Source organism: Trachurus trachurus, assembly GCF_905171665.1.
Source record: "Trachurus trachurus genome assembly, chromosome: 16".
Lineage (NCBI taxonomy): Eukaryota > Metazoa > Chordata > Actinopteri > Carangiformes > Carangidae > Trachurus > Trachurus trachurus.
The window spans coordinates 21307784-21322816 of NC_139902.1; the positions used below are offsets into that span (position 1 = coordinate 21307784).

Consider the following 15033-nt stretch of genomic DNA (forward strand, 5'->3'; position numbering starts at 1 on the left):
ATACAGTATGCTGAGATGGAGAACTCTGTGGTCATTAGGTAATCGTAACTTACGATTATGACCAAACTTTTCATTCATATGTTGTCTGCACGCCTGTACAGTTTTGTGACTGTACTGTACTGTATATATAGCATGGTTGTTACATTAAAGGAGAATTCCGGTCATTTTTGACCCCTAAATCGTTGTCCTGATGATCACCCAGTGTTGGGGGGAGCAAAAAACACAACTAAAATTGATGCAATATCTATGGTACATGACTCGAATCCTTATGACACACCACTGAACTCATATAGTGTACAGTACAGTATAAACAGTATAAACTTTGTGTTTTTGCATGTAATCACTCACCTCAGGCAGCCTAACTCTGAAATATCCTGGAAAGACATTACTATCCGATCGTAGAGCACCTGCTCTCCCCGCCACAGAAACAAATACTTTTTCCTTGTTGTGATGATTTTTTTACAAAAATAAACGGAGATATTTTGGACATTACCACTTTTAGCACTGTCGCTAGCACTAGCGCTGTCTAGCCATGGTGTAACTCCGGTTTGCCTGCATCAATTTTAGTCACGTTTTTTTCTCCCCCCAACACTGGGTAACCACCAGGACAACGATTTAGGGGTTAGGGGTTTAATGTGATCAGAAACTCTAAATCACACAAGAACTGCTAAAGAACTCAAACCCAGTAGTCTGTAGTAATTCCTGCTAAACTAGTTGTCCACACGTTGCCATGATGACACACATACACCAGGCCAGACTCACAAGGTGAAAACAATATGAGCCACAGTGTTACAGCTGGCAGCTAATGTTACATCATGGAACAAAAAGGTTAGTCACTCCCAAAGCTCAGGTTTATTTCGGGGTGCTGATGTGGAAAAGTGATTGTGGTGTGCTGAGGGATGACACTGCTCATCATAATTGCAGTAGACAGCGAGTAGATATGGTACATTTACCATGTGGAACCTTATCTATTTTGTGACCAGATGACATTTTTACCCATCATAACAACTCAGGAGCTCAGTAAAAACATGTAGGTGGTAAAACACAGATCTACTTGTAACTGACAAATTCTTTAAAGTTAAACAGGATATAAATCAGAGAACAGCACACACTGAAATACATGAATTAGAATAAACAACTGCAGCGTGGCCATTTAGAAAAACTGATGACTGCATGAAGTACTGTGCTTCTGTTGCATGGTCACAAACCCTCGCAGTCTGTCAGCTCAATCTCAGATGCTAAATACCCAAATGGGACCATGTTCGCCTGACTGAATATGGCCAGAAGCACCAAATGTTGTCATTAGCATCAATTACAAAAGAGCACACAAGTGATTGTAGTCCCTTTTAAATAGACTCCGGGGTCTCTGACAGTTTTTGTTTGTTGTGATCCGACATGTGGTGCTGAAATACAACAAACCCTTCAATTTCCCTCCAGTTCACAAACCAACTACAACTATTTAAATTCGGGAATCAACACAGCTTAGTTACTATATGCACGATTAATGTACCGAGCCAGTAAAATCCATATCTGATAGCGATAGAGATTCCTGCACAAGAGAGCTGCTATAATCAATTAGTGTCGTGAAAAATTGAACACTTAAACAGTGAAAGCAAAAGCACAGCATACAGTGGAGATGCTTTAAATGCATCACAACAGTCAGAAAAAAACAACACATCTTTCAGCACTTTGACTGTTGTGCATGGAAATTTTTAGTGGCACTGGCTTTGATTCCACTTAGTCTCGACAAACATCCACAGAGAGCCATACATATAACTAAGTGCTTTACCCTTCTTGATATTTCATTCCTATCTGACTCATATAATGTAAGAATGATTCTGATGACAGTGAGACACTCTTGAGCAGTCATGCATCCCAGGGGTTATTATTATTATGCTTGCAAAGACGACTCTGAGAGGGTCTTAATGTATCAGCGGAGCACCAGACATCCCACTTGTGGTTCCATTCAGATCGTAATCATCTTCATCAGCATTTTGACAACACTAACTTCAAAACTAGAGGTCAATTCAATTACATTTAATCAAAATGTAAATTGGAGATTCAATCTATGAACAAATGATGGAAAATATATCAAGGTTTTTTTTTATAAACAGGTAGGATGCAATGCCCTTCTCGTTGTTTACATTATTTGTATTTCATTTTGTGGCCACAGACAGCGAGCGGTTTTAGGATTAAGTATGACCGACTGCTTACAAAAAATACTGTGGTGTTGGAACTAAGAGCAACACTAATAATCCCTGTTCTGCATCTCTGCAAGACTGCCTCCTTCTATTTGTATCCTAATTCAGGTTTTGCACCTTGGCCTTGATGTTAAATTCCATGACTTATTCATGAATTTCATTAATTTCATTAACTTGAGATAACCTCTGCTGTGGCAAGAAGCAAAGTGGTGTAAGGGGGCTTGCCTTGGAGGAAACAACTTTAAACTAATGTAAAGCAATGACTGTGTGAGGTGGGTTGTAAAATAGCATGTGTATTCATGTTTAAATATTTTCTTTGAGAAAATGCCTGTTCATGTCTTCCCCAAAGAAATATGTACAATGTTATGAGTTTTCCTGACAGGATTATGGTATGGAATCATCCCTTTCCCAGTGGTGTAATATGAATTCATGATCAGTAGATGAGTAAGAAGAAAGGCAACGGTAAACCAGGTTTTAATGACTTCAACTTTCCATACAGTATATGCTTCACAATGTTCAAAAAGTTATATAGATAGAAAAGACCTAATTTAGCTCACAGTGCAAATAACCATGTTTCAGACAGTAAATGAAATGTCATTAACACCACTTCAGTCCAAACACAAGTCAACTTCCACCGGAGACTTCTATAATCATGACTATAATTATCTTGAAAGTATGATATGGTGACTCACGCAAGCACTGAGGCAGGTCTCCGCTCCACGTCCCATTGCCTGTGCAGGTGAGCACAGCAGGGAAGGACAGCTCGTATCCAGGTAGGCAGCTGTAGCTCACGCTGGTACCCCACTCAAGGACTGAGCCCTCAAGGAGCCCGTTAGGTATGGCTGGGGGTGTAGGGCAAGTCACCACTGTAGAGATAGTGAGGACAGAGTTAAGAAATGCTGATCAGAGAACAGGTGATGTACAAAGCAGGTTCAAAAAGATAATGTACTGTAGCTGAGAGAAAACCAAGTCCTACTCAAGAGCAAGACATAACATTTCCAAATTTGGAAAAAGGACATTAAACCAACGAGCAAGTTCACCATTCGATACAACAGAAACCAGACTAAGCAGAAGTCAAAGGACATTTCAATATACTGAACAGTGAAACAAACTGCTTTTGACCCAATAAACGGTCATTCGTACAGGTTTAACCATCCCATTCATATGCACATCAACATTTTTCAATATTTCCTCAGTATTGCTTCTTTTGCAGACGCAGCAGGATTCAAGTCAGTTTCTTCATGCAGGTTAAACATGAACATATTTTGTCAAAATGTATTATTACAGTGCATGTTTCAAATTCTAGTGCTATTTTTCAATATCAAGAGGCAATGGAGATGGCACAAATCCACCGTTTTGCATAATGTGGAATATGAGTGAGTGAAAACTAGGTCTTTAGCCCAGAGAAATGGTCTGTGTTTAGACTGTGACTGTGTGCAATTTTTCTGCCGTTTATGTTTGCACTATACTGAATAATTTCTGTGAGAAATGAAGGGACATCTTGCGCCTGTGTAAGCCATAAACTTTCTGCTCAACAAATGTAATAAATGAATGCATAATAAACCTTGGAGTTTGTTCTGACACACTTCAAGATGAACCCATGGGGACGCAGATGGGATATGGGTTTTAAGGATGTGAATAAATCATAGCAGTTGTTTTATACCATTACTATCCTCCCTCAACACCCTTCATTTCCCCAAGTCTCTCTTTCTTTTAGACACACTCATGCATGCCAACACACTTGAACAAAGATCTGCAAATTGAAGTCAGGCTTTATCCAAGTCATGCAACTGTCTAAGATCAGATGTTTAGTTTACAAATCCAGTTACTTAAAGTGTCATGTTAACACCTGGCTCTCAAGTTAAGGTTGAGTCTTTTGGCACTACGACGACATAGTCATTTTCACTTAGCAAATACATGACAAAAATATACTGGATGCAGCCCTGTGAAGACAAGACAGGCCCTGTGGGAATCCCGGGGACAGGACCATGAACAGAGGCAAACTCACCCACTGCTTCAGCTGGCTGCATTAAAAGTACCCACACTGAGCTGAGGCAGATTGGATTTGCTTTTACTTGAGTCTCAGATTTGAAATTACCTGACCACTGGACACTTCACCTATCTGCCTCCCACCTGCCACAATTTGCTGCAAACCTAATACTGTGCATGTTGACCTTCTCTCTCACTAAAAGCACAGTCACTCTCTACATTTAAACCTGGCATGCTGCATGCTAGGATCATCGGGCTGATTTTAACACTCACCTAAAACTACAGCAGGTGATTTCACTTATTAGTTCCCATAGGAGAGACTAATTAATTTGCCTGCTGCTGTATTTGGCTGGATAGAAGAATCAGTGTACACTAAATGACTGAGTAATACTCTGTTCTTTATCTTTAATCAACCTCTGCGCTTCAGGGTTACTTGGCTCCTCATCATCTAGTGACAAATGTTCAAACCTGTTTCAGGCTTAAATCTGTCTTAAAATAAATGGCTCTGTTGAATTTTAAAATTATGTAAATACCATGTAAACTATAACAGTTTGCTATTTTACAGTATATTCTATAAATAAACTGATTTGATGTGGGTGAGTTGGCAAAAAAAAAAAAATATATATATATATATATATATATAAAGATAATAAAGAGATAGATAAAAATAAATCGAAACTGATACAGTAAGCTCTCTTGCTGATGTAGCTTCTTTTCATGCACACACAATTTCAGTTTTATTAGTACAACTCACTCCCGACCAGCGGTTTTTACACAATATTGAAGCTATAATTTGTGAATGAGTAAGCTTCTAATTAATTCAGCAATTTTGATAGGATTACAACAAAGTCGGCACAAGATGGACAACTTTCTTGCCACATAAAGTTTAGAAACATTGTTTTTTTTTTCTACAAAAGGAATTACAGTAGATGTGGAACAGGCCACTGCGGGATATTGTCTCCAAGGTGGAACATCCTTTTGTTCTTGGTTGGCAGAAGATCCAAAAACATTTCCATACAGACATTTCGCAGCAGGATAAAACATATATGCTTTGTATATACAACATATAATGCATATGAAGCATACAGTTGGAAATGTTTTTAGACCACAGTGAATAGAGCTACAACTTTGTGGTAAAACCATACTGATGTTGAGATCTGTGGTGTTACATGTTTTGTTTAATATTTCTGTTTCTCAGGTTCTCAAGGAGAAACAAGTTCACTTGAAATTGTTTCTCTTTGATGTTAATGAATTAGTGAAGAGTGTCTTCAATTTGGGATTTCCATCTAGTGCTCTAGGAAAAAAAAGACACTTCAGTCTGAATCACCTCACTAAAATGCCCAGCTGGTTGCTGCAGTGTAGAAAGTTGGTTTGGGTGTGTATGTGTTTCTCTACAGTAGAGAAAGGACTAGAGGGGCCAAGTAAGACAGATGGAGGGACAATGTGTAAGTGCACGTGTGCAAGTCAGGAAATTACGCTGATTAGAGGAGTAGGCCTACTAATCCCATAAGGGCTGCATCAGAAATTACTTTGAAAAAATGGGGGTAAAAAATCATAATAAAGGCATGGGTGGCAGGCAGAACTGAATGGGAAGCAGAGAGTGTCCCCATTTCACTAAGTAGTTCTAAGCAGCATTAGTGCCTCTTAGCTGAACACGCCAAACCTGGGATTCAAACTGAATCCTTGCCGGGCGAGGCTTAGGATGTGTCATCAGGCAGTGTGTGCTTGTACACCACACACAAACGCTGGGGCTAGCACTGATGCACATGCATTAAGTGCAAAATTATGCACAAATTCGGCACACGTAAAATCTTCCTCTCTCTTAGTCTTAAATTCTCTCTTCCTCTGTCTTCCCCACTCCTCTCACTTGCTCCTCTCTGTCCTTCCCTCCCTCCCTGGAATATCAACTCCTGTCCCTGCTGCACATCAACTAAATCTATGACAAGATGACAGATGCCCCGCATCATGACAATTTCAAACAGCTCACCCTGCGTGAACCACTGCACCTTCCACTTGAACCCAATCATGCAAAAAAAAAAAGGGGGGGGTTACTAATCTTACTGAAAGAAGTATTGTTTTCCGTTTCAGATGCAAGGAAATAGATATTTTCTCAGTCCTTTTCAAAACCAATGGCTGCGTGGGCTGTCAGAGGCAGAGAGATGATAAAAAAACTGTGATAATCAGCAAGCTGTTCTGTTTCTTGTCCCAGATAGTGTTAGGAAGAGACCAGTGGAGAGGGAGCAAACAGCCAAAAGGAGAAAAATAAAACTATAAAGCATATGTATTCCCCCATAATACCCCATCCACGCACTGAGAAGTGGCAAAATTAATACACAGTAGAACACCTATTTAGTAATCAAAATTCCTCTCTTTTCCCTTTCTTTTATTCATTTACCCCATGAGAGAAATAAGTGCTGCTGGAAAATTGAGAGCAGCAGAGAGAGTGAGAGAAGGCGGGAGGGGATCCTGTATCTCACTGACTAATGCATACAGGTCAGTACAAGCTGACAACACTCAGGCAGCAGCAGCGGTGGGAGCCAGTGTAAGGTGTGCGACCGTCTGTGTCTATGTATGCATGAGAGAGACAGTGTAATTGAATGCTCCCATTTGATTATATGCATGCATGGTAGTGTGTGAGTGTGTGTGTGTGTGATGAGGAAGGGTAAGGTCTAGGGTTTAGCTCCTCTTCATACCACCCCCATCAAGCGTAGCAGCGTCGGGGGCCGAGTGCCTGAGCTGCTGCGGTAGCTGTCAAGGATTAGAGCTCCGAGGTTAGGAGCTTCACACACTTTTACACACACACATGCGTACACACAAACATCCATGCTCTGCCTCTCTCTCAATCCATTTAAACTGCCTTGGGTTGTAACAGTTGTGCGACCATCAATTCCTCCAACAGCTACGGCATACCACGGAACAAGGCATGTTAATAATGAAACGCCCATGAAATATTACAAATCAGTGTCAGTTTGGATGTTGTAAACTTCTAGGCAAGGTCATGCAGGCAGCCTGAGGAGGGTAAGAAGTATGTGGCGTAAAACCACAGCTCCCCATGCGCTATGGAATGGCAATGGCGCAGGCTGCTTCTGGGTCCATACAGTCACAGCCTCTTATAAGTGGAGTATAACTTGAAACAAGAACAGTCGTTACTTAAGAAGGATAAAAGATCAACAGGCTCAGTGTTTTTTCCAATTCCCTTTCTATGAATCTTTCTGTATTTTCTATAATTCTCTGCCTTCCAATTAATTATTTGTGTATATTTTTCCTTCCTGTTTTCATGTTTGTGAGCATGTCAGTCTCACAGCCTGTGCCTCTTTCTCACATTTCATTTGTCCTTTCCCATTTCTCAAGAGGCAAATACAACAGCAGCTCTGTTCGCTGTAACTGAGCAAGAGCAGCCTGGGAACAGTTCCTTAGCAACAATGAGCCACCATTTGCCTCGTGGGCTCTTCCTGTTCCTGGTGTACTTTTGAACTGTTCACTGCACAAGCTAATCTTCCCTGCAATTTTTTACTTTTCGGGGCGTCGATGGCAGACATGTATTACATTACATTACATCGGTACCTCCACTGGAGAATCGTAAATCACTGAGCGATGTCGTGCTGATGGGCGTAGAAGAACTACGTCCTTTTGAGCCTATAGTGTGCACAAACTTTTACACAAAGGAAGCCAGTGATTAACTGTTGCCACACAATGATAGGGATCATTGTTGTGATGCAGAGGACTTGGTAGCCATCCATCACTAGGTGTCATTGGAACTTTAGCCTGGGCTCTGTGCCGCCACAGGTGCGTGTCGAGATGCAGGTGTGGGTGAAACAGCGTGTCCTAGATCAAGTGCTCTAAATATTTGCTTTTTTTTTTTTAACCAACTTGAGCAAAGCTGCTTCTTCTTTAGGAGCCTGCTACAATATAGTGCTTTTGGTGTGGTGCTGCACTCAGCATACTGTAGCATAGAAAGACAGATTCAACATTGTATGTTGTTCTTACATGGGTGCACAGTATGCATACAGTACTTGTGAGCACGCCTGCAGCTAATTTATATGTAAGTGTGTGTTTGTCTCACAGATATCCAATCTAATGTATCGTTGGAGCTTGTTATCAGCACACTGAAGTGAACAATATGACACTGCGGGCCACATAGGAAGTACGGTGTCACCTTGTTTGCTAATCACATTAGATCTCAGGGTGTAAGCATGTACTTTATATTGTACGTGACAGTGTGCTAGCGTGCCAAGGTTGTTACGGCGCATTCTGATGGTTATCAAGGTTGACTGACTGCCGCCTGTGCGCGACGCAGTGTCTGTGAGGGGGTCGCCTTTGTGTGTGGTGCTTACCTTGGCACACTGGCATGGTGCCACTCCAGGTGCCATTGTTGGTGCAGGTCCTTGCGACAGCGCCGTCCCCTCCTATCATCACAAAACCCGGCTGACACGCAAACGTCACGTTTTGGCCCACGGTGATGTCATCACCAAATCTAAGTCCGTTTGCTGGAATACCAGGGTCTCCACAGGTGATCACTGTCATTGATGGTCACAAAGAGGGAACATGAATCAGAAATCATCCTAAGTGTCAATTAAATCATGCTAAACTCTGGTATGAAATACACAGCATATCAAACATAAAACATCAATTTATAATTAGTGTATAATTAGTCCCTGATATAATTATCCATTATGGCTCAGAAGAAAGAGAGCTTATCAAATGACCACAGGAGAGGAGCTGCTTTGTCCACTAGATTTTCTATTTCAGCCTTCTTTTGCAATGTTAGTGGTTTTCTAATCTTGCATTTGTTCACTTATGCCATTGGGGCATGACAATACACTTATTGTTTTTGCTGCATCACATGCTGCAGACATAAGGGGTGTGTAGAGCTTCTGATGATTAGTAATTATCCTCTCAGCCTTAATAATCATCCTCTCAGGCACATATTTGTTTCAAAAGTTCTGAACAGCTGAGCCAAATATAGTTGTACATAATGAGAATGGCTCACATAAATGGTGCATTAAAGAATCAGAGGATGCCCCTTGATCCTCCATCCTTCACGGAGCGTTCATACTGATTACAGAGATAATTTGCTGGAGCATGTACATGTCTCTTAGTTAGTTGTCAAGCACTACAGACCATTTTTGCACAAGATAATAGAGTACAAGTTACAAGACAAGTTTGTCACCTAATAGGTGTTAATTGTGTGGTTGGCATCAGTAACTCTGAATCACTTCCTTGCTTTCTTTTACAACTATTGTTGAAATTGTTCTGAGCGGTTATGAACTGTGGCTCCACATATTGAGCGCAGCACTTCCCTGAGCGTTGTCTTTTATGTGCATTTGACAGGTCATTTATTAGCTCTTAAACATGACAGAGTGGTACTTGTTGGTGTTCATCACTGTTCAGACTATTAGATGATAAACCGGTTTGGCTGAATTTTTCCACCATAAAAACTTCAACATACCCAACTGAGGACTTAATATAAAAGGAATTGAGCTTGGTTACAAGATTTATGCCACATTCCAACTTGTAAATTGACTAGTAAATAGCCTTCACATCAACATCCAAATTGCAATTAAAGCGGAGAAAGTGACTTTTTAAACGCTCTGATAAATCTGACCTGGCAAATCATGATAAAGGTGTACCCGAACCAAACAAGTATAGATGCCTCTTGTCAGCCAGAGTTCCTCGTCAAGGTGATGAAACACAAGTTCAATGGGTATAGTGTTAAACTGTTCATGTAAAGAACAGCACTTAAAGTCGTTGCCAAAACAACATGGTGATCATACATGACAATCTTTGCCATTAAGACCCTGCCTAGTACCTACAACACAGGGGCTCCATTGTAATGCCACATTAAGGATGCAATTAAATCAAATTAGTATCAATTATCTCCAAAATGTCAACTGTCATGAAAAACAGCTTAGCTTCGAGGCTTCTGACTATGCATTTCTCAGATTGAAGAATAATGAGAAATGTATTCAATTAGAAAGCTCAATCAACAAATATGGGTATTTTAATGGTTTTCAGTCGACAGCAACAATATCCACATAATTAGCCTATCTGGTCCTCCTGGACACTTCCATACAAGAGTGTAGCATGAATAGTGTGAAGCATAAATGTTGGTGAGGTTATTTTGTAGCAACCTGATAGTGGCTTTGCATAATTTAATCAAGGTAACGGCAATGGATCATCATGCATAATGACTCTGTGCTTCTGCGCAGCATTAAGCATGCAGAGCAATAAAAATAGCTATACAATGACTTTCATGACTTCTATTACCAGTAATGTGAAGATAAAAAATATCCACAGAAGCTGAAGATACAGCTGTTACCATATTAGCCTATGACCAAGTATTCAAAGCATCATCACACATCATCTGTTGTACTACTGTATGCCCCTGAGGGGACACTGTATTGTCACGGTAATGCAAATAGTAGCTCAGATTTGTATGTTTGGTATGGCTCAGTAAAAATAATAATAGTACTGTGGTGCTCCTGCTCCTGTCTTCTTGAAGTTTGTGTTCAGCCTCTTCCTCTCCCTGTCCTTGGCTGATATTCTCATGGCATGATTCCTCTAAAGTAAACAGATGGCTGAATATTGGCCCACTCCATTGTCAGGTCTTTGCCTTGTAGTGTGTTTGATGAATCTATAAGTTGCCAGCCTCTATCTGATTGCTATTTCATAGCCCTTGTTTTATCTTACAGCATTAATTTGTGCGTACTTATTACAAAATCTTTCCTGACTTGTTCACCTTAGTGTAAGAAGCCAGTTTGATGCATATGGCTGTCCCTGCAAACGCCTCCTCCCTTAAATTAATTTCTGTTTGTTTATTTTCTGTTGCAGCCAAGGACTTCAACACTTGGACACATTTATCATCGCTGGGTGAAACTAACTTTGTAGCCTGACAGGATACATATGAAAGCTGCTAATTCTGAACATAGAGAAGTATCTTCTGACAGTATGTGTTTACTCCAATAATGAATCAAATCCTGGATACATCTATTTTAAAAAATGAACACACTAAAGTATGACAGTGAAAGGTAAAAGCGTATCCTGCAGAAAATCAGATGAGATCCCCTCTCAGAGGTTCTAAGTGTGATTAATGAGTTTCAGGCTCATGATGAAGGACATACGCTCTCCTGCCTACCTTTGATGGAAATCATGTAATAAATAAAATACTCTGTCAGCCTTATCTGATTTCCTGAACCCTTCTTGGCAAGGCATTGCAGATAGTGAACTCCTTCTGCCACTTGTTCAGTTTCACTTCTCCTACATCATAAAACAGTCTTTTACCATTGGCACCAAAGCAGTCTCTATCCATCCAGATAGATGTGTTTCTGGCTATTAGGGGTTTATACGTATTTTGAATACTAATATGTACGTATGTATGCTTTTGGATATTTCATGGGGACCCCAGGAAGATTAGCTGAATGTTACGGCATCAGCTAATGGGGATCCTTAATAAAATAAATAAATAGCTATGTGCTGAGAAATTGAGCCACACCCAGCATCTACAGTATCAATAAATTATATCCTTGATACTTGTCAGGATCCCAGTTTCCAGTTCCAGATATTCATCTTCTAAGACATCAGGTACAAATATGAATTGATTCTTGCTCTCATCGTAAATATGTATATAATAAGTAAAATTTCATAAGCAAATGACAAATAATGTTTGCTTCTGGAGAGTAGACTCGTCATTTATACACGAGACTGTAGAAAATCTGGTAAATTTGCCAAAACCTTTAATTATTCACTACATTAGTCTGGTGAATAAATTTGAAATGAAAAGGCAGTGGAAGACTACTTGATTTTATATCTTACTGTAATAATTTAACAAAACAGCTCCCAGCAGTGTTTCAACTTGGATGATAATGTTGTTATGGTATGATGCTCGCAATGACAACAAAACTAATGTCTAATTATAAGTGTGACAAAATGATGTCGTTCAGCAGGTTTCATGTCACCACTCATCTTTTAAAGTTAGGACATTTAGCATGCTAAATATTGCAAAAGTATATTAATGGGCATGTTCACATTTTATAAAGGCATAATAACAAGGGAAATACACAATCGGCCATATAATTCCTGGCTATGAAGTGATGCAAGTTTTTTTTGTTTCCAGTGTTATAGTCAGAGTATCTTAATTATGATGATCTGTAGCCAAGAATATGCTCAGTAGTGTGCATGTGCATTTTTTTTCAACTGTACATAAGTGTTTGTGTTTCGATTCATTTTGAGTCTGAGCCACCAAAATTACTCTGAAACACATTAGCCTGAATTAAGCATATGTCTCTCTAAACATGAGCCAGAAGCAGCTGGCATGAATACGAGACAGCTGATAAAATTTCAATTTGGATCAACTAAAAAACGTGAGCGTATGTAAAAGTGGTCTTCCTAGAAAAGCGTGTGTGCGCACATAAATACAAATGTTTACATGTGCCTGTCTATCTGCAGTGAAAAGTGAATAAATCCACTCATTCAGTACAATGTGGAAAAGCTGCAGGCTGTTGACTTCAACAACTCAACTCAGCAGTACGGCTTTTTCATTCAGTACATTTACTGTACTTGCACCCAAGAAAACTGGGAGAAATCAAGTTAAGGCAGGAAATCAGAGAAGGAGTTTACACGCACTGCAATAACCTGCTTCCAGTAAAACCTTTATTTAAATGCAGTTAGTCAGCTAACAGGTCTCTCTTTATCCTTTACTATAGGACATGTTTGAACCCTGCTTAAGTATTGCAGGCCTGTTACTGACATATGACACTGCATCATGAACAGCTTTTTCCTCTGTATTCAGTATGCTCACAGCTCAATGATCAGTCTTTGGAGTGTGCAAACAGACTAACAGAGACCTATTTCAGTCTGTTCTAGTCAGACGTCCATTATTTGGATTAAAGGAGCACAGTGATTCAAGGATACTGCGTTGCTGATTAAAATTATGAGAAAGAATCAGATTTCTGCAGAGGAGTGTCAATAATATAGTTAGTTCTAAATCTGCAAATAGGCATTTAATCACATCCCCTTGCGCCAAATCTACAAGGAGAATCCGAGACCACTGTGTTTATTGCATATAAACTAGTAGAGAGCAGAGGAATGGTGGAGGGAAGTGGAGAGTGCTTTAAATACAGGATCACAGCATGTTTAAAGGCAAATAGACGGCCTGAATAATCAATGTTTACTATTTATTTCATAAAGTACTTTATGGCTTTATGTCACATTTCACTGAGCAACTCTCGTTTCTAACGCACTTCAGCTAATTTCCTAATTCCTTAAAATGCTCTATAAATTTTATTTATCAACCATGAGTGTGTGAGAAGAAGAAAAAAAATATTAGAGCAACTTTTCTCTCTCACCTTGAGGATGTTGTGTGACTTTGATCTGCTAACCTACATGATCGATTACCCATGAACCGTGAAAATGATTGCCTCCCTAATGAAGGCACACTGAGCCAATCTTGGCATCTTAAGTGTTGATGTCCCTGATCTGACCACTAAAAATTTAACATGAAGCCGTAGCATACAGGAGGATAGCAAAAAAAAAAAAAAAAGTTTGGAGCTCAGTGGGCTTCAAAGTGGGAAAGAAGAGGCAAAAAAGCTTTTCTGCCTTTCTGCATGTTTGATCATTATTATTCAATGCAATTTTCAATCTTTCTCTCCTTCTCCCTCCCTGTGTATATCTCCCCTGAGTCTCATTTCATTCCAAAATTGAAAATTATGCCCATACCATTTATCTTTTCTTGTGATTCAATAACAGAGGAGAGAATGTGGTGAATTTCAGAGAGAAGAACAATGTGTAATTTTGTTTGATAGTCATACTGGTGCAAATTGAATATAGATTGGCATACTTCTTAATTACTGCAAGGCTCATTTGCTGAGATCCAGACAATAAAAACCTGCCTGACAACTCTGATGCTTTGCAGGGAAAAGGCGACTAAAAGAGATTTATGTTTTACTGTATCTGATGTCTTATACCTTATTTTCTAACACGACAGTTGATCACCCAAAGCGCCTCCTCTTTCAGAGGTGTTTATCTGCTTTTCAGGATTAGTTACATGTTACATTTGTTCATATGGCATAGTGCAGAAAAGAACCATGTGTGACAAACACTTATTAGTGTGTCGATAAGTCTGGCCATGTGTAATGTGTAACTGGTCGGTAGCGCCTCACGACTTGGATAACACTTTGTTCATTTTGGATGCACTCATGACACCCACGGGAGCGCCCAGTCATCTTTGTCCTATTTTTTATATGTTTGTTTGTTCTATTTCTCAAAGTGATGATAACAAATTCAGAGGCTGCCAATGTGGGTGGAAGTGTGAATTAGATTAATTTGATCAACCAAGACCTGGTGAATTTTGCACTGTTGTGTTTCTCTCTTCAAAGCACTGGTATTATTGGCCAGTGAACACATATCATTGGTCAGACACAGCTGCTTCACAATTTACTGATAGTGAGGAGAAAATGCATTTTGCATAACACTGTTCAGCAGAGTGGCCTTTTAAGTGTATTCCACATAACCGAGAGGCACGTCTCCAGACTCTTTTCATGTTTGTGTGCATTTAAAACTCACTTGTGCAGTTTGGAGCTGTGCCAGACCACGTGCCGTTTGCCAGACACTGACGTGTGGGCGAGCCAGTGAGGAAATAGCCCTCCATACAAGAATACACAATGGAGTGGGAGAAGGTTGTACCATCCACACGGGAAATGCTGCCATGAGCAGGCGTACCTGGATTCCCACATTGTACCGCTGTAATGGCAGAGAAAAGACAGAGGGTGAAGGTCAGAGGTGTAAAATAGTAATGGATTTTCTATTTTCCATATCAGTGATTCACAATCTTGAGGACTGGCAGCCC

At 39.9% G+C, this 15033-nt stretch overlaps 1 protein-coding gene across 1 annotated transcript in view; it reads right to left on the bottom strand.

The window, feature by feature from the left end:
• The window catches only part of LOC310999374 (CUB and sushi domain-containing protein 3-like), a gene marked incomplete at both ends in the record, with an annotated part of 211290 nt that overhangs the window by 16659 nt on the left and 179598 nt on the right, over window positions 1-15033 (bottom strand). The window contains 3 exons of the mRNA XM_083989775.1: window positions 2894-3067; window positions 8525-8707; window positions 14751-14927. Of these exons, the coding sequence (XP_083845901.1) occupies window positions 2894-3067; window positions 8525-8707; window positions 14751-14927 (534 nt within the window). The remainder of the gene's footprint in view (window positions 1-2893; window positions 3068-8524; window positions 8708-14750; window positions 14928-15033) is intronic.